The sequence below is a fragment of the Ambystoma mexicanum genome, chromosome 11 (assembly GCF_040938575.1).
Source record: "Ambystoma mexicanum isolate Mex_15411 chromosome 11, UKY_AmexF1_1, whole genome shotgun sequence".
In the NCBI taxonomy this organism is placed as follows: Eukaryota; Metazoa; Chordata; class Amphibia; order Caudata; family Ambystomatidae; genus Ambystoma; species Ambystoma mexicanum.
This window is the reverse complement of record NC_090934.1, coordinates 1,027,432,843-1,027,452,810: the sequence shown is the minus strand read 5'-3', so window position 1 is coordinate 1,027,452,810 and position 19,968 is coordinate 1,027,432,843. Positions and strand designations below refer to the sequence as shown.

At 42.6% G+C, this 19,968-nt stretch overlaps 1 protein-coding gene across 2 annotated transcripts in view; it reads left to right on the top strand.

Annotated features, from left to right (window-relative positions):
• Nucleotides 1–489: 489 nt before the first annotated feature.
• DIS3L (DIS3 like exosome 3'-5' exoribonuclease) overlaps nt 490–19,968 on the top strand; it is a 1,101,103-nt gene continuing 1,081,624 nt past the window's right edge. Inside the window, exon 1 of one of the 2 annotated variants that reach the window (XM_069624265.1) lies at nt 490–690. In XM_069624265.1, coding sequence (XP_069480366.1) covers nt 552–690 — 139 coding nt within the window. In that variant the 5' untranslated portion in view covers nt 490–551. Of the gene's footprint in view, nt 729–19,968 lie in introns of both variants that reach the window. The other variant, XM_069624266.1, reaches the window with a different exon arrangement.

Here is a 19,968-nt window from a genome sequence, read left to right as displayed (position 1 = left end):
ATTTTTAAATGAAAAGTTTTGCAAAATATTGCTCTTTTTCACGTTCTCCGGCCTAAAATCATTCTATACCCAATGCGTTCTTATGGGGAAATTAATTTATCCCTAATTCTCTCGTGAAATCTCCCTCCCAGGTGCCACAAAATGTTGGCATGTATGAACACCTGCTTTATTTTTCGGTGGGGGGGGGCGCTGTGAGGCTAGTAAAGTGAATGTGGGTATAGGGGACTTGGTGGGCGAGTCCGTTGATTGCAAGGCGGGTGACACTGGCCAATAAAGTGAGCTACGCTTACCGTAAACCAAATTCGCCTGAAAACTGATGAACGACTTTGTGGCCACGTGGCTGCGCATGCCTTCCGCTGCCTTTACCTTTGGCAAAGGCGACGCGTTGAAGACGTGCCTCAACCTGAGGCACGTGACTTCACACACGTCTGAAATCCGAACGTGCAACTCATGTGATGATGAGCCGCGGCGGGGGTTTTTAAGGTCCATTTCTCGAATAGGAAATAGACAATGTTGTGAAACTATTGCACGTGAGTCTGTACGGTTCCCTTATGCTGCTACGTACAGAGAGAGTGCTGCTCCTGAGGACCCTCAGGGGTCGAACAGCGCGGATTGTAAGGGAGCATTATCTACGAGAGGACGTGCCTTGTGGAAGCGGCTTGTGCTCTGCAGGCTGCGCGCCTGTTCCAGGTGAAGAGTGGGAGTGGGGTCTGTCATACGGCAGTTAAGTGAGTTTTCATTGGCCAAGTGGGTGGAGCCTACTTGAAGGGTGAGGGGGTCCGATTAGGAAATTGGGGACAATGTACACTGGGAGATAGTGGTTCGTAGTGGCTGGCCATGCTTGTTTATTATTAGTGATGTCTCCGGGAATGTTTTTTTATATATATATTATATAGATGCACTGGCAAATGTTCGTGAAGCCGCTCGTGTTGGCAGTTACAAAGCACACGCATATTTCAATCTCAAACCATGTGTCCCATTCAGCTTTAGACCTAGCAGTATACAAATGAGATTCACACACATCCCAATTAAGTAAAACAAAAATACTTTGATATGGTTTTTTTGTAGAGGCATGTTTGCGTGGGGGATGTGGGTTTTATTCAACTTCAAAGTGACACGCTAATTTAAGGTTTACCATTATTCCCAGACTTTGGTTGGAATTATGAATGCTAGCATTTAGACATTAATAATTATTGGCAATGTTGCTACACACCAGAGTTTTGTTTTTTATCTACAATTATTACTCAACTGAAATTAGTTCTCTTTCGCTGACCTTGGAAGGATGAATGCCTGAGTTGATTTAGTCGGGTTCCAAATCTGTGACTTGTAAATCTAAGGTGAGTATAACGACCCTCAGCCCAGCAGCCGTCATCGGACGTCCTGGCATGGTCCCCGTCCCTCCCTGGAGGGAAAAGCTGTAACATAGCCCAGCCAGAGCTCTAGGATGGCCGGGGGTACTGCGAAGGGTGAATCGGCCCACCAACATCTTTTCCCTGGTGCCTTACGACTTCCCACGGTTGTCAAAATGCGACCAGAGCCTCAATTTTGCTCCCCCAGGGAAGCGGACTGGTTCTGCCCCTCCATGGTGGGATCCCTGAGGGGGCTGACCCTACAGGTATAGGGTCAGCCCCCCTATGCCCCCAAGTGTGCCTCTGGCAAAATTGCCCTATGTTGTTTTGCCTTCCTTGGGGTCAAATGGGTGCACAACTGCACCCATTGCCTGCAAAGAAGGCAAATCAAAATTATGCCATCTAGTTGCTGGCGTCATCGAAGCTGCAACCTGACCCCCAGACACGGAAGGGGAGTATTGCCCTGGTTAATAAAGGATATCGTGGCCAACAGGTAGTGAGGCAGGTCGGGGTTCAAGGTATGTCCACCTGAAAGGGTGCTTTCATTCATTTTAATGGTTAAGTAGAATTACTGGCCTGAAAATCAGTAAGCAAACCTGTTAAAGTGGTTGTAAAACGCTCTCATGGCAGACTTCAGCGATCGTAAATCACACTTATATTGCAGACTTATTTCAAGCTGAAGTGGCGCGATTCTTATCTCACCTGTGTAAGCAGAGAGTTTCATGTTTCCACATGGCTTTTAGTTTCACTGCTTGCCTAATCACTGTATGATATTTCTCTGTTCCTTTCACAAACGTTTGATGCCCTTGGATATGTTTAGCTACATTGAAGCTGTGATTGAACCAACCCCATTTTATGCCTTAGAAAAAGCCCGGGGTAGAAATTATAATGTGGAAATGTGCACTGTCATGTTGAGGGGAAAAGCAAAATATTGGGCTTGCATTAGTGGTAATTGTCCTTTTTGTATTAATGTAAAAGAAATGCATTGGTGCATTAAAGTTTAAAAATGATAGCCATGGACATTATTGTGCTCACCATTGTTCATACAGTGAAAATGCATGTCTGTTTAAGCTTTTTTAAAATAAATAAAGTACATTGACTGGTAGAAAAGGTTCAAGTATATTGGTTTCCTCTTTCTATAAGTTACATGCATGTGGGTTTTTACTTATTATATGTGATTTGAACAGCACCAAACAAGCAAACACAGGGAGGAGAAGGAGGTGGGTGTGGTAGAATTAAGGACATGAATTAACAAGGGAGGAGGCTTGGCGTAGCATAGATAAGAAAACGACCACGTTTTAGAAGTAGAACCAATTTCAGTCATTCATGCTGGGCTTGGTGCTCAAAGATGGTTATTATTGCTGGTAAATCATTATGCATCTTGGAAGGATGTCACCAGTCTTGGGGAGGGAGTAGTCCCGGTTGGACCTACATATTAGATCAGCCAGGTTTGATTCTTGTTAGTATTGCTGGAATTTCATCTAAAGTAGATTCTGAATTTGTCAGGATCTATGATTGCAAATCACCAGGAAGATTCTTCGATAGACCAGGGACTTGAGTTGATAATAGCTTGAGCGTATCTGGTTTTCTTGTCATTTTTAGGTTTTCTTGTCATTTTTTAGTTGCAGTTTTATAGTAGCCCCCTCCTAAGGGGGCTACTATAAAACTCTAAGGGTTTTGTGGTTGCCCCCAGCCAAGGTTTTGTGCTTGAAGTTGTCAATGAGGTATTTCTGACCCTATTTCCAGTATGTTTTTTCAGTTAGGAAGATGCTTTCGTTGAAATTCGTTGTTCCATTGGTAGCCCATTCTGGGCCAAAACGTTTGGGAGATCTGGCCCTGGCGTTTGGTGTCTAGGAATGGTCTTTCTGACTTTTATTTATTGATTTTGATTCTATGACTTTTATTTATTGATAACTAAAGTTGAGGGATTGATAACTTGGGTAAGCTTAAACAGTTTTGTTTGAAAAGCTAGGTCAGACTATTCAAGGGCTTGGATACGTTCAATTTTGTGATTTAAGAAGGACTGGAAATTGTTGGTGCAATCTGAAGTGAGCATTGCTGGTGACAGTTAAACTTGGTCTGCAAATGTTGTAGAAAATTAAAAAGAAAATCTGTGCTCTAGTTTATTCTGGTGGTCGTGTACAGACCTTTGTTCATTGGGCCATGTAAATGGAACAGTCTTTCAGTGTTGACTTGTCCAGGAAAACAAAATTTGTTTTGTCATGATTTCTGTAAAAGAAATGAGAGGTACACCACTTATATGGCTGTGAGGCAGTTGGGGAGAATGTTGGTGTCTCAAATGATTTAAGGTAAGTGCAAACCTATTTGGATGTAGTCGGTATAATTTTGGAACTTGTTGGTAAATTAAGACCATATAGGTCCGAGGCCAAGTGTATGCATTGAAGAGATGTGGAGATAGGGAAGAGCATGAGGATACTCCAAATAGTGGTTGGAAAGGGGCAGTGGGGTTTCTCTATACATGAAGAATTTCTCCCACATAGAGGCAGACCATCTATACGTAGGGTGTGTTTGAGACTGTCGTTGAGAGTATTGTGATCTAACATTTTTACAGGCTTCTGGCTTGACCAGTTGTATGATGACTGGCTATAATGTTAATTAGTGTGGGTTCAGTTCTCTTATTGTGGCGAAAGCCTGACTGTTTATAATGGATCGGGACTAATTTCAGTGAATGTTTGGAGTTGGTTAATGGCACATTTTTCTAGAATCATACCCATCTGGTGCAGGTATGAGATTGGTGTATGGGGCAATTGAAGTGAGTGTTTCCTTTCTTTAGCAGATGAGAGATTATTTCCATGTTTAGGTCAGTGTGGACAATACCCTCACTTAATACCATGTTGCAGACGCACGTTATATAGTGTCTGACTACCAGCCCATTATCTCTTACGAAAGAAACAGGCTCTAGTAGGTCATGGGTTGTGGGATTGTTGATGCTATGCTTTGACTTATTTATGCTTTTTATGGAAATTAAACTTAATGTATAAAATGTATATTACATGTAATTTTTCAAGGTATTTACCAGAAGTGGGAAGCTTTATTGTATTAAAGGAATGGTCACCGCCCACATTGACCGCTCTGAACCCCATAGCGATGTTTTAGAAGTGGGTTTTCTAATTTGATCTAATCACTGTGATACACTTTATTTCCTCCAGTCCTCTTTTGTTAACAGGCTGTCACATACAGGCACGTCACTGTAGTCTGATCAGGAGCAAACACCCTTGCTGGTGACCCCTGTAGCTGCCAGGAAGAACCTACTGTAAATGTGTATATATACAGTCACATGCCACCATGGAAAGGCCACTCCCTTGTAATGCATATCAACATTGCCTTTCTCGGTTCATGTTTGATTATTTTTCTTTTCAATAATAATTTCTCAAATTAAAAAAGCAGTTGAGTCATTTTAATATTTGTGTTAAAATGTAATTATCGAATAATGCCACTGTTGGTAAAAAGTAGTCATTCAATACGAGTAGGACGACTGGACAGTTTTCATTCTGCAAGCGTAAACATATGAGACCGTTTGTATTCCATTCTTTCTAGTATACAACTACGTTGCTGAGAATAGCAAAGCCTAATGGAAAATGTTCTTGGTGTGTTGGTGACACTGTCTTTGAATGAGTCCAAGTCAGTTTAACCTTCCAGATGTTGGTAATCATGGTATGTTTCTTTGCATCTTGAAGCCAGATGAAAATGAGGAAAACCGAGAGAACGTTTTCATTCTAGTGCAACAACTCTGATGGCAGGATTTTTTTATAAATTATTTTTTATAGCTTTTTGCTGTAAATACCTGGAGCCACGAGGGGACAAACCCGTGTTCGTGGGTCTGCTGTCATCACTATAAGCAGTTGTCTATCGGGAATTGCTGTTAAAGAAAGATTCCTAAAGAAGCCATCTGTCAGTAGAATATGAACCTGGCACACAAATGCCCGTGGACCGTATCTGTCGAAGGCATGTTTTTAGTGACAGCAGTTAATCCATGGAACCTCGCCTTGCCCAATCCTACACATTGCTTGTGCATAATGAACTGGTTTCTTTTGCATATTATCAACCAATCATTATTTTGAAAAAGCCCGGTGACCACATCATTAATTGCCATGCAACACAAAACATTACGTACTTTATATTTTCCATTTCTTTCTCCCCAGCTCTGCAGCTTTATCTAATAAAGTAAAATATGTATTTTTCAGGTTCTTCTACCCTTATGACTAAAAATAGTGCACTGTGAAAAACCCAGTCGTTACTTTTTATGTATTATCATAACTCTACCCCCCCCCCCTCCCCCAATCCTCTTTTCCCCTCGCTGCTTGGGCTTTTCGTTAGCTGGGCACTTGGAATTGCAAGGCCACCAAAGATCTAAAGACCGCCCCTTTTCTCCAATGTAACATTATAGAAACTGCAATTGTCAACACCGTTTTTTTTCATCTCTTTATTTAAATGTTCAGAAAAAACAGCATATTCAACCATTAAGCAGGTTTCAGAGTTATTCTAGTTTCAAGATAATCGGAACACATTTTATTTAATTTATCACATATTATAATCTAAGCAACACAATTAATTACGATCTATACATTCTACTATTCACACTAAACCCAACTAATCTAAGGCAACAAGGTATAATACACAAACCACATAGGCAGAAACAGGACAAATCACTAAACGAACCCACACCCCCAACTAGACTAACACATATATATTAAATCATTAAATGCTCCAATTTACACTCCTAACTAAACACACAAAAACCGGGGTGAGAGATAACATATACATTCTCTGATGTACTCCTACACAGAAACAACATGCACATTTGAATTTATCCAGGGTCAACAAAGTCTTAGACTTTCAGTTATTTATTAAACACAAGCAATTTATTATTTATTTTTTTTGCAAATGAGACAAACACCCAAGGACAGATAGCTATTTACAATGTTATATATAGTACTGGTGAGTACAACCCAATCACATAAGATGGATTTTTATCAGCAAAAACGTGTTTATCTTTTGTTGATCGACATAATTGATTTTACAAATGACATGTGAGACACACAAAAAAACATATTCTGGTGAACGGAAGACAGTGTGACAAGTGGACACTTGAGTTTTATGGAGAGGTCATCAACACTATTGTGTTTCAGCCAGGTAAGGCTACTAATTGGAGCTTGTATGCGGTTGGCCTTCATCAGGACATGGAATAGATGGTGTATCTGTGTCCAAAGCATCTCTGTCAGAAAATAATGACGGGATGTGTGGATTAGAAAGGGATGTGATCTCGAGTGGTTTAATTACAAATTTCTCATAGAGCTCACTGAGTGCTTTGAGTAGAAATGAAAGTACGATAATGTATATAATTACATCTCGTGGATCTTACCATAAGCAATTCTCTGCTACGGTAAATTCTCATGTGGAGGACCTCTCTCGAGTCGTAGGAGAACACGTGATCTATAATCACCAGAAACCTGATGATCTTGTGGAATCTGGACTGCCTATGAAGGATCAAAAAGACGGGTGGACCCAGTTAGACTGGCTGAGAAAATGCTGAATTCGTTATGTATCGGTCTGGTAAAAATTATTCTTATCTTAGGGGGCTTTGGCCCCCAGTGCCATGTGTTTTATCCTGGTACTGGCAGTAAGGCTGTGTCCTATGCGATGATTTATTGCTGGGCGTAAATGTAGCCAAGAAACCATGGGTGTTTTTGTCTTATTTGCAAAAAAAAACGCTTGTGTTTAACAAATAACTCGGGGTCTAAGACTTTGTTGACCCTGAAGAAACTCAAATGTGCATGTTTCTGTGTAGAGTACATCAGAGAATGTATATCTGATCTCTCACCCTGATTTTATTTATGAATTAATTTTTTTTGGTTTATTTAAAAGTATACGCCTACCTGGGCTTATCAGGGCCTAGCCAGTTGCCATTTTCTTTGAATCTAATCTACACTCATCCATGCATATCCTTGAAGGTCCTCCATAATTCCAAATAAGTTTCACCCCGGTTCTGTCTTTGAAGCATACATTTTTCAAAATTTGAAAGAGTTTGCATATCTGCTAACCATCCGTCTACAAGTGGTTTCTTTCTTGTTTTGCACACTCTGAGAATTTGTTTGGCTGCCACAAGAAGTGCTTTGTCAATCCAGCATGATGACTCGCATGTCAAATCACATCTACCCTTGGGTAACAGCAGGATCACAGCTGGTGACGTCCTTGGGAATGTGACACCCCGGATTGTATGTAGTCTACCAAGCACATTCTTCCAAATGTCAACCACTCTATTGCAATTCCACAGCATATGCAGTAATGAGCCTCTCTCCCATCGACAGCCCCAACACACTATCAATCATGCCTAACTCATTCATTCGTGCTGCCTATGAAGGATCAAATAGGGGTGACCTAAGACCCTCTTTTAGTAGAATGTAAATTTAAAACCATCTTGGCTCTAACGGCCACCTTCCAGAGCCCCTCCCATTCCTTCACTGATACATTCCTACCTCGCTCCTCAACCCAGGTTTGCCTCAGTTTCTCCCAGGAGTCAAGCAAGGGCTCTATCACTGGCATCGTTTTAAAAAAGGTTGAAACCATGCGGGCAGTGTATCAAAAAATTCACAGATCTTGGGCTTTTCCATCATTGGCGCATTCAGCATCTTCTGTCTTTCAAATAGCAATTTCTCCAAGCCCTGTATCTCCTAAGCTCCCTCTTACTCGGGCCATATTTCTCCAAAAGTCCCACAAAGGGTACCATTCTCCCTTCCTGCCAAATGTCCCCAATCTTCAGAATTCCTTTATTAACCCAGCTGCGCCAATACAACATCCTATTTTCTATCTGTAACCCTGGGTTATACCAGATAGATGCCTCATTATACATAAATTCTGTCCACACCCCAAAATCCACAATGTCGATGCAGTCTTCGTAGTGACAACAGCCTGCAGCTTTGCCGACAGCTTGGGCATTTTCACAAATAAGTACAAACCACCTACATAGTAAGGCAGTAGTATTTCCCTTTCTATCGAGATCCACAATGGCTCTAATCCCCTATCCTCTGCAAAATAGTAGGCAGATTATTTTTCAAGTATTGTTAGCCAACCCCGCCTCCCCCCGAACATTAAGTGCCATAATGTAATGTGGCATCTTTGGCCTCTTTCCCGTACCCCACAATTCTTGAAAGATTCTATCCATACGCTTAAGCGCCTTTTTGGAAAATCTCAAAGGGAGTGACTGTATATCATATAGTACTTTGGGTAAAAGCATAATTTTAATCGCATTCACCTTCGCCCAGACGTTCACGGTCATACGCTCAATTTTGCAATTGTCTCTTTGAAGCACCACTATGAATTTACTGACGTTATAGGCCACAATTTTCTTCAATTCACAAACAAGATGGATCCCTAAATACTTTACACTCGAACCTGCCCATTGACCGTTCCAATCGGCTAATCCATTGCACAAAGGGACTTCTTTAATCGAGAAGACCACAGTTTTCCCCCAATTGATGTTATGCCCTTTAAGTAGTTCCTCCTCCTCGAACATATGTTTCAAAAGAGCACCTCCCTCCTCTGGATTTGCCTAAATTATGGTCATATCATCTACATAGGCAAGCACCTTAACCTCCCTGTCACCCACACGTAGACACCAGAGGCCTGGTTCTTGCCTAATGCGAGATAACAGTGGTTCCAATGTTAGATTTAAAAAGAAAGGGAGAGAACGGACAATCTTGCCTCGTACCTCTGAATAGCGGGAAGCATGATGATGATGATGATGATGATGATGATGATAGATAGTTCGTCATTAACCCAAATTCTAGCAGTAATATCAGACTGTAATGCACCAATAGCGTTCAGGAATAATGGCCCAAAACCCCTTTCAAGAAGCATATAATTTAAAAAGTTCCGATTCACACTAGCCTTTTCAGCATCCAAGAATATTAGTAACATTTCCCAATTTTGGCTTCTGGCAGACCCATAGTATCTATTAACATTCTAATGTTAACATACCCATGTCTTAGATTGATCAATTCATTCACACATATGTTTATCCAATTGATTAGTCGGAACCTTTGTAAATATTTTTGCATCAACATTGAGTAGCGAGATTGGGTGATTAATTGCTACATTTTGTAGTATCCTTCCCTGATTTTGGTATTAAAGTAATAATCGCCTCCTTCATGGAAGGACAAAGTGTCCCATCGTCGGAAAACGGTTATATAAGCCAAAGTGTTCAGGTGCCAATTTGGAGCCAAAGGATCTATAGAATTCTACTGGTAACCCATCCATAACTGGAGACTTTTCCAGTGTTGAGTTAATTTACTGCCATTAAGATTTCAGATATAGTAATTGGAGCATCCAATGAGTTCTTGCCCTCTTGAGATAAAGAAGGGATATCTCTTTTATCAAAGAAATGAACTAATTCCGACAGCTGTGGGTGAAGTGCTTCTTTATATAAGGAGGCATAGAATGAGCGGCAACACTCACATATTTAGTTATTGAATTTTTTTTGCCATTCCACCCAATCCATTATCCTTTGAACATACAATATTTCTGTCAGACCATTTAATTTATTTGACAGTTGACCCCCTCGACCCTCTTCCTTCTAATATCTTTGTTTAAAAAAGTAAAAACAAGCCCTTTTCAGCTTGCTTATCCATTTCACAATTTAGTGTTTCGATAGCTCTATCCATCCTCAATATTTCCTCCTCAGCCCTTGATGTGGCATATTTTCTTTGCAAATCACAAAGTTCTGACTCCATCTCTTTTAGTTTATTTATTCCTGACCTCCATGCTCGAAGTCCTGTTCATTAACTCGCCATGAATAGAAGCCTTAAAAGAATCCCAAACAATCAAACTATCAGTCGACCCATTGTTCTCCTTGAATTAATTAATAATGATATTGTCAAAAGCCTCCAACGCTTCCTCATCCTTTTTAATATGAACGTTTTAAGCCGCCATCTAAAAAAATGAGGCCGCCAAATAGCCAGAATTTAAGTTTTAGCTTCACCATTGAACGATCTGAAAGACTGCACTCGCCCATATTTGCCTCTGCGCCTGTTCAATCAACCTATCAGATATTAGAAAATAGTTAATCATTGTATAGGAATCGTGTGCCAGGGAATACAATGAGTAGTCTCTCTTCCCCAAGATGCAGAGTCCTCCAGATGTCAATCAAGTTATAGGTGTCAGCAAATCCCTGAAACTCTACTCAACCCCATACCTGTAAACCTGCATGTAGAAGAGCTATCCATCCTATGATCTAACACACAGTTGAAGTCTTCCCCTGTAATAACACAATCATCACCCATTCCTCGCAATAATGTGATTAAGGTAATGGAAAAAAAGGGTCTCTCCAGGGCAGGGTCCATACACAGAGACCAATTTTATTAGAGTACCATCATATCTCAAATCAAGCAAGATAATTCAACCCTCGTCATTCATTGTCACTGTTTCTATTGTCATACCCAGTCCTTTGTGAAGTATTACCCACACACCCCTTGACTTGGATGAGTGACAATTCAGCAGGGATTTGGTATATCTAGAGTTAGAGCATTCTGAGAGTTTACTTACTATCGGGTGTGTTTCAAAAAAACCACATTTGCTGTCTCTCTCCAGCATCTTTATAGTATTTTCCTCCTTTTCTTTGGCCAGTTTAAACCTTTAACATTCTAAGTGGCTAGTGTCAACAACCCTGTTCTTCTGTAGGTTCTCTGGACGTGTATTTTCACTGGACTGTAAATCATCATACACACATGCATATACACTTCTCCAATCTGTTGGCTATAAAGTTCTGTAATGTTTGGGTGCTTTTGAATTAAACCTTGAGCTCCTCGGAGATCCCACAATCACTTTCATTCAGTGGAAAATTAGAGAATATTCAATGTTCCTAATTTTAAAGACAAACAAGACACATACACACAATAACACATAGACAAACATATATCTCTAATGGAATCAGTCCAATGAAAAATGGACTGTTTAAAAATGCATCTACATTTTGATTGCTTATCGGACCTATACAACCAGAAGAATCCCATGCCCATTATTTCATTTTTATTTCTAATCCCACCGCCCCATTTTACAAAAGAAGTTATTGCATGAATCGGACACTTCCCAATTTCCCTATCAGCCCCCACAACCTCATGTTTAATTGTCATACAACAATGATGCTCAACTCCTACCAATTGTGTATGGTGTTGGCTCGTAAACTAGCAGTAGTACCAATCAATAAATCCTAGCCAAGGGCGTTGGTATCGGTCAATGTTCGCAGCCTTCAAGGTTTATGTATCTGAACAATCATGCAGTTGCCATATTACTCTGCCATGTCACCCCACCACTCTCCCTCCTCAGTATATCTGGCTACGTGATATCATATTGGGCACACAACAGCAATTTTAGTGATTTGACCAAAGGAGTAAGGGGCACAAAGAGTCCGACTTCACTTGATTGCGTGTTCATAGATAGAACTCCTTTTCCAAATACAATCTTTTCTCTGAAGCCCCTTTAGTATTTTTCCACCATTGTTGCGATTGTTGCGTCATCCACTATACCCCCATCATGGGCTGGTGTCGAAGGGCCCATAGTTGTCAGGCCGCTCCTTAATGGGCATGCATTCATCCTGCCATTGCTGCTCTAGATAGTCATGTGGCTTATGATAACCAACTGTTATAGAATAAATGGCACCCCTTCACTTCCAATTTCGGTGCCGCTCTACGAGCAACTGAAACCCCCCCATCCTGGTAAGGAGCTTAGTACACATATGTTCCCAGTGGTGTACCGACATCTGCACTCGTTAACTGCTTCTCTGGTGAGCTGTAGAACTGGACTGCTCACAGTGTACACTGTGGCTGTTCAGTTTCGCTTACATACAGTCTGGACTCGCAAGCAGTGTTTTTAGCTACGGGTAAGGGAAACCTGCCTGTCTCAGCCACTTGCCTTTGAAGATGGCACTTTCCCCCATACCTGGGTTTCTGTATCACGCAGGAATGAGTTGCATTCAGCACGCTCCCTCTTGAGTGTACGTCAAAGGATGTCCCGTAAGCGCCTCAAAGTGAACATAAGGCAGCAGCCTGTTAGTGTTGGTGTCACCATATTTGGTAGCATGCACCCAAAGTTCCAGCAGCCCAGGCCAATCCGTCTCACCATAGACTGTCATGGAGTGATCAGCATATTCGCTGCTGTCTACAACACCTGTCTGCCACTGTGGCAATCTTCCGGGTATGGGTTTTAATCACCTTTCCCCTGGCATCAAATGAGTCCCATATCTGTCCAAACCCCGACCATCCTCGCACCACCTCCGAGACTCCTTATCCACACTCAGATCACCTCACATCAGGTCACTGAACAGATCGATGTACTTGGTCTGCCGAAACGATTCTCCATGGTGACCTTTCCAGACGGCGGTACTCTCCTTTGATAGTTCATGCAGCGCCTGGAGTGTAGCGACTCTTGGTTCGCACACAAATTCCCATGCGAGCTGTGAGACTGAACGCACATCATAACTTGCGTGCTTGAGCACGGCTAGCTGCTTTACTTCAGCACATGACTCATCGCGTTTTATTTAAAGATGAACACAGCAAAAACCTTTGAGACCAACGGCTATCCCGCAATTAACAATTCAAGTTATATTAAATAAAGAAAAACGAAAGGAAAATCTAAAATAAATAGATAACTGCTATTTGCTGAGCAATATATGGACTACTTATCTATCTTTTTCTTTGGAGGCATATTCCTTTGGGTGTTGGATATAGCCTCCATTGGCTCAATTTCAAGATCAGTCAAAAAGGTCTCTCTACTCCTGTAGAGGAGTGTATCAGATGCTCTAGAACAACAGAAAAGTATTGCTGGGTACCCCATGCAGTATTTGAGCCTTTTGCTCTTTGCTTTTGCCTTTGCCATATTAAAAGCTTTCCTTTTTTCTAACCCATCCTTACTCGGGTCTCCAAAAATCATAATTTTGTTTCCACCCCATGATGGATCATCAATTTCATGCGACTTCTTGAGGACCATCTCTTTGGTGGGAAAATTCAGGAACTTTACAATAAAATGTCTTGGTCGTTGACCCAATGTAGGTTTCTGATCCAATGATCTGTGGCCTCTTTCCATTTCCAAAGTCATTTTAGGATCTAAATTGAGCAGTGAGATTCATGTCTTTTCTGGGAAAGCCATAGGATTGCCCCGCTGCAAATTTTCTGGAAATCCTGCAAATCTATTGTTGTTACTTCTGGAGAAATTCTCTTGCTCAGACAGCTTGAGGGTCCGTTTCTCATTTTGAATTTCTAAATTCCTTATCTGGTCTGCCAGTCTCAACATTTTATCATCTACGATGTTAAGGTGTTCTTCTACTGCTACCACCTTTGTTGTAAGCTCCATGTGTTAGGAAAGATTTCCATTTCATTTGTAATTTTCTTCCAGTTGTGTACCCCCCCCCCCCAACTTTTTGCTGCTGTTAAATACCATAGTCTGACTTTGCCAGAGGAGCACAGCCTTCAGCTGCACTCCCCTGGGCTTTTCGCTCACTTTGTTATGGGGAAACTACATGCCCTTAAAGACAGTACTGGGAGACTTAGTTTCCCTTAGTCCTTGTCAATGTTGCAACTTTTCTGCAACATGTTGCAAGTGCACAATGTACCTGCCAGTATGGTGCACTTGGGTCTGCCTGTCATTTCTAAAAGCCCTAGATACACTCAAAAGATTTTTTGGAAGTACAGATGTGCCTTGGACAGGGCTGGTGGCAGCTTATCTTTTCATGTATTTTTAACCCTTCCCTGCCAGGTAAACTGTGTTTAGTGTTTGGCACTAATAGGTGGCCTGGCTCAATGGATATGCCACAAGGTTCTTTGTCATGTCCTTTGGCGATCTTGCCCCTTCACCTTCCCCAGGTCGCGCCGACCCGGGTCAGTTCTCATTTGGGCATGCATTCTCCCATGAAATGCCAAGCTTTTGCTAGCGTGTGTGTGTCTGTGTGTCTGTGTGTCTGTGTGTCTGTGTGTCTTCCAGGATGTGGGCTGGACTGTCTGGTTCCAATACACATCCCTGGTGCCAGAGAGTCTGGTGTGCTGTGAATGCCTGGGACCACCATGGTCCATGATTGGTCCACGTGTGATGTGCCTGTATGTGAGCAGATCTCTCATTGGGTCCTCTTCGTTTTGGCGCGAAGAAGATTCTGGATAAGAGAAGGCTCCAACACCATACCATGTCGATCTCATGAGTTCTCACTGAACGAAGGATAGGATCCAAGTATCCTGAAACTAAGAAGCTGAGTCGAGGGAGGAACTGCTGGTTACCCGCTGGAAGGTTTGGCGCCCTGAGCCCGCTGTTGTCTCACTGGACCCCCTCTGCATCTGATCGAACTAGAAGGTCTGCGAAGATGCTTCGACCAATTGGAATAGTGGGACTAACTATTCTCGGCACCTTCATCAAACCTGCAAGTAAGCCTTCTCAGAAGTGCCCCTGAGCCAACCAGTGGGCTGACCAGGTTGCGCAGGATCTCTGCTGTGATGCCACCGCCGTTTGGAGGAAGCTCTTAACTTGGTACATCGCAAGCTCTGTGTTCACAGCATTCACACCGAATTTCGTACACTTGGCGTTCCCAGGTCTGGAGTAAAGAGAAAGCGCCCAAACCGGAGCACACGCGGTTACCATGTCGCCCAGCCTCGGTGACGAACTTGGCAAGTGCATTGCAGCTGTGACCCTCTGTGCCCTGAGGCCTGCTAGAGTGAAACTGGCCTGATCCATCCACCAGGAGCGGAGAAATCGATGCTGTCCCATTTGGGAATCAACACTGTAACTTCACTGCTGAAAGCCACAGAGCCGTGAGATTGCCGCATTTGAACCTGCAACCGAATTGGTCTTGACTGCTGAAGCTTGGTCCGGAGTGTGCCAGGGGTCGGTGAGTAATTGCAACCCTTACCGGTGGCCCCTAGAATATATACATCCAGTTTTACGCACAAGTGGCCCCTGAGGGCCCCTCTCCTTCCCACAGCTATCCCGAGTTAGCGGACTATTGCCAACTCCTGAAAACTGCTCTGCCCTGCCCTCACAGGGAGACCCTCCACGAATATTGGGAACCTATTTTGCATCACCTCACCCACCTTCCTGAGCTGCTACAGACCCTACAAGAGACCCCGTTTTGCCCCACGTGCGCCAGCATTGCAAGTACATTTGAGAAATAGGGCCTCATTACAACTCAGGCGGTAAGGGGTTTACGGCGCCGTAAACAGCGCCGACCCTTACCGCCTGAGTACGAGGTCCCTTAGCGCCATGGCGGACTTAGGTGTTAAAATCCATGGCGCTAAGTGACCATGGAGTTAATTACGCCACCGTAATTTACGGTGGCGTAATTAACGCCTTCCCCACTCCCATTATGCCCTATGGGGCAAAAATGGGGAAGGGTAAATGGGGATTGGGGACTTACCGCCCCGCCAAGGTCGGAATGGGGCGGTAAGTCCGCCAACCACCATGGCGTAAACATAGTTTACGCCATGGTGGTAAAGTCACGGCCCAGGCGGTAACTTACCGCCTGGGTCGTAATGAGGCCCACAGACTCTCCTTCTTAGGGACTGGACTGCCTTTTGGTTAGGATTGTGATTACTGTAGAATTGCCTAAAGACTCTTTGCACTACCTGCTTCCTTCACTTTTCTAGGTTGTTGACCCATTTCGTGCATTAACCCTTTAGGCCCCCTTGGTTTTGTATATATGTATCTTATTGGGATTGTGTTGGTTTAAAAGTGTTGCTGTTAATAACTATTGTGTTGAAACTCAAAAGGCCTTGAATACATGTATTTCTATTTTTTATATATATGCACCTGACTGAGTTATTTGTAAGTGTTCTTTACTCTGTGTGCTCACTGAGGTCTTCCAGTCACCTTCAACCCTCCTGAGACCTATTCTTGACTGCCGCCAATGCTACCTTGATTGGTCTGACTTGTCCAGAAGGTTACCCTGTTCCAAGAAACTAGGCTGGGTTGTTTAACCTCTGCCCACCAGGTCAGAGTTCAGAAATCCATCTTAACACCATGTATCTATCTTCTGCATTGATCAGCTTGGTATTGATTTCTATCTGTTGTTGAAAAGGGGGATGCAAAGGACACATTGTATGTTGCAACTCTTCTCTTCTATTAAGAACTGAAACAATGTGTTTCATTTATATTAATCCTTCAAAAGTAGCAACAATAGTCTGCTGAATTAATTTTCAGGTGCACAATTAATGTGGGTATCGTCTTTCTTGAATTGCTGCCCCAATTAATTTCTGGTTTGAAGGCATTGCTTCAGCCACACTAGCCACCTTCGCTACGTATTGTTGCACATTTCAATTCCTTTGTTGTTCAGTGAACTGCTACAATACACTTGCAACAGCCCCTCCTGTTAAATCCCTAAGGTGCAATCAGTAGAGGGGCAGGCCACAGATCAGTAGCAATATAAAAGAAGGGGGCCGGGGGGGGCAACAATTCAAGGTGCAATCTGCCAGCCAGCCATAGTCCTTCACCACCTCAGTTCTATACGTACACCCATCGCACCATTTCTTACTAGCCGAATATCACTAGCCACTGGCAAGTGCAAATTTTGCACCCTCCTATAAAAAGTGTACAAACGCTCCTGCATAGACATAGAAGGCTGAAATTGACATGACTCTGTGACAACTAAATCATTCTTGGGGGCTGACTACTAATAAATATTGAGGGATTGGCAATTTTGACAGGTTGTGGATCATAAAACCTATGAGTTGCCCAGGATCATGCACTTGGGTTATGAGGGGAAGATGGGATTTGACCTCATATTTTCTCACATGTCCATATCTGGTACTTTATAAAAAAAAAAGCGAGGCAAAACTATTCGTTCATGTTTTGACCTATTCTATAAACGTGACTTTGAAAGTACAGAAATCACATACAATTATGGTGTTGTCTACAAACAATGGATAAAAAGGATGCATTGTCACAGCTACAACAATCTTAGGAATGCTAGGTTATCTGAGGAGAGAACTGATTTGGAGAAGTAGATGCAGAGAGTGAACTATTCTCCCGGGGGAGCCTTTCCCTGTGAGGCTAGAGAGGTGAGGCCGCTACTCTGTAGCCTTCCTAGTGGTAGAGGCAAGCTGGACCTCACTGGGAGAGACTCTTGCCCCCCCCCCCCAACTTTGTGAACTAGTACTCACGTTCCAGTCATGTACTCCCTACCCAATTCACCTATACAACTGGGGTGAAACTCTAGCGGAAAAAAGCACATGAAGTGCCAGTGGATATTTGTTACTGTCATGTTAAAACTTGCAGAACACCTGATAGTTACTCCTATGTTACTGGGATGAAGGGGGAAAAACCCACTGGGCAATACCAAGAGACAGTGTGAGAGAATATATATATATATATATATATAAAAAAAAACACACACACAACACAAAATGCTGCTTCCTGGGCTGAAGGGAAGCTGGCGTATGCAGGTGCCTGAATTGCACTGCTGCAAGTGGGGCTATCTAAAGCCAGAGAGCTGTTGCCCAGTCCCAAGAGGGACGTAAGGAGAAGGGACAGCTTGACTGGAGAGATGGGGGGGGTGCCGGGGGGGGGTCTCTTGCTGATGCAGAGACCGGTTACGGTGAAGCATGCTGAAGTGTGCCGAAAGGAGGAGTCACAAATAAAGAGGCTGTCCTGACAAGAGCAAACTCCTATGAGAACACTGACTGGAAGGCACAGCCCTTTTATAAATAAGGTAACTGGGAGAGCAGGAGATCTGGGGAGAGCACATAATATAAAGATTGGAGTACTACGCGTCCCAGTAGGACACAAGCTATTGAGAAGTTTAAGGGTTTTGACTGAGTAACTCGTCCCCATCTTAGTGAGGCGCAAGCTGTTAAGAGGTAAGAATCATCACTGGGTAACTCCTACTCGCCCAAGTGAATCCCAATCAGAAGAGGGAGAATCTCAAACAAGTATTGGCAAGGTCTAAGAAGGGTGAGAACACTATTCTATATACTAAGCAAAATAGATTGGACATTGGAAAAAGAATTATTCAAGTGTGTGTAACAAGGAACCAATAAAGGAACCCCAAGTGAAAAGAGAAAAGCCATGTCATAAAATCCCTACAGAAGAGGGGAGGGAAAGAGTGGAAAAGTCCTCTTTGTGAACTTAACGACTTGATGAAAGCGATGACTAAGAACTATCTGAAGATTCTTTAGTAACCGAAATTGCTGAAGAAAAAACCCAACGGTGAAAGTCATTTTCCCTTGCCTTGGTTGTTTTGTTAATGGTAGGGTTAGATTAGATTTAACTTTTGGACGGTGGAAAGACTTCTTTTGGACTCACTGACAACTGACTAGCATTCTAGTTAGTTTGGTTATGTAGGGAAATCCATAGCATAGGGAACGTCATCCATTTCCATTTTGGTTTTAATTGCATACACACAAGTTCCAAAATGGAAATTCTGAGTGTCTCCTTCGGACACACAAAGTCCATATAAGCAGAACATATTGACAGTGGTCATTTTCACGAGTATTCATCAGATTATAGTTGCTTTTTTTAAGCGCCCCAAAGAGCTATTCCTTGGCCGAGAAGCGGCCTGTTCCACATTAGCACCTGTGACTTCCCTTATTGCCTTGCACCGGGTCTTAAAATAGTTTTGTGAAGTTGCATTAACAATTGGCAACCAAAATGCAAGCCCAATGTAGTAAACTTAAAACTTTGCTAGCGTTATGAATGAAAAATGCTAAGATAATTAACAAGGTTAGGAAAGGTCCATTAAGAAATTCTCCTGCCAAACTAGTTTGCTAAATGAGTTGCCCTTTGGACCGTTATTCAGTCTGAAAGATTCAGGTTTTTTAGGGAGTAAAAATGTAAGTCCAATTCCAAATGGGAGTATTTTATAAGCAAGCAAAGATAGATTTTAACTGGAAAAACAGATATGTTTTTGTAATAATTATTTCTTTGCATCTAGTTATGCGTGCACATTAAGATAAAGGTCTACTTCCTTCTGATCAGCGATCAGGCAGGATCTATTGTAGTTCTTTCTGTGGTACAAGATGCACTACTGGTCCAAACATATACAGTGTTCTAAACACACTGTCTCGGGAGGGTAGCTTAGGGGCAACGTGCTCGCCTTGGAAGCCAGACGACACAGATCAACAGAGGTTCGATCCCTGAATCCGCGCTTAGAAACCTCTGGGTATTAAGCGTGTTATAAATAACCTATCATAACATACAAGAGCTGTGTGGGTGACAGCAGGGACTCAAGGTTCTACGTGTCTGTTTCCTATTTGTTTTGTTGGGGTGTTTTTACTCACCATTTTTATTTTTGGGGAGTATTTGCCTATTTTATGGGCGTAAAAGTGGCCGATACACTCTGTAGAGCTGCCGATTCTAAACTGGTTATAACAACATTAGGCACTATTCCACAGGAAAAAGGCGGTCAGGGTAAAGAAGCAAGCACCCCATAGGCATGCTAGTCTCTTTTGGGGTTTTAGTACTTCTGACGGTGCTGTAATGATCAGCAGTGGAAAAACAAGTTGTTCTTGATCTACACACAAAGGCCTGGGTATGGCTGCTTTACCGCTACATAATACATACGCTTGGTTCTTCGTCGCCAGTAGCAGCGCCTCCAGTTCTCTTGTGGATGGTTTATGCAAAGACAAAGAAACAA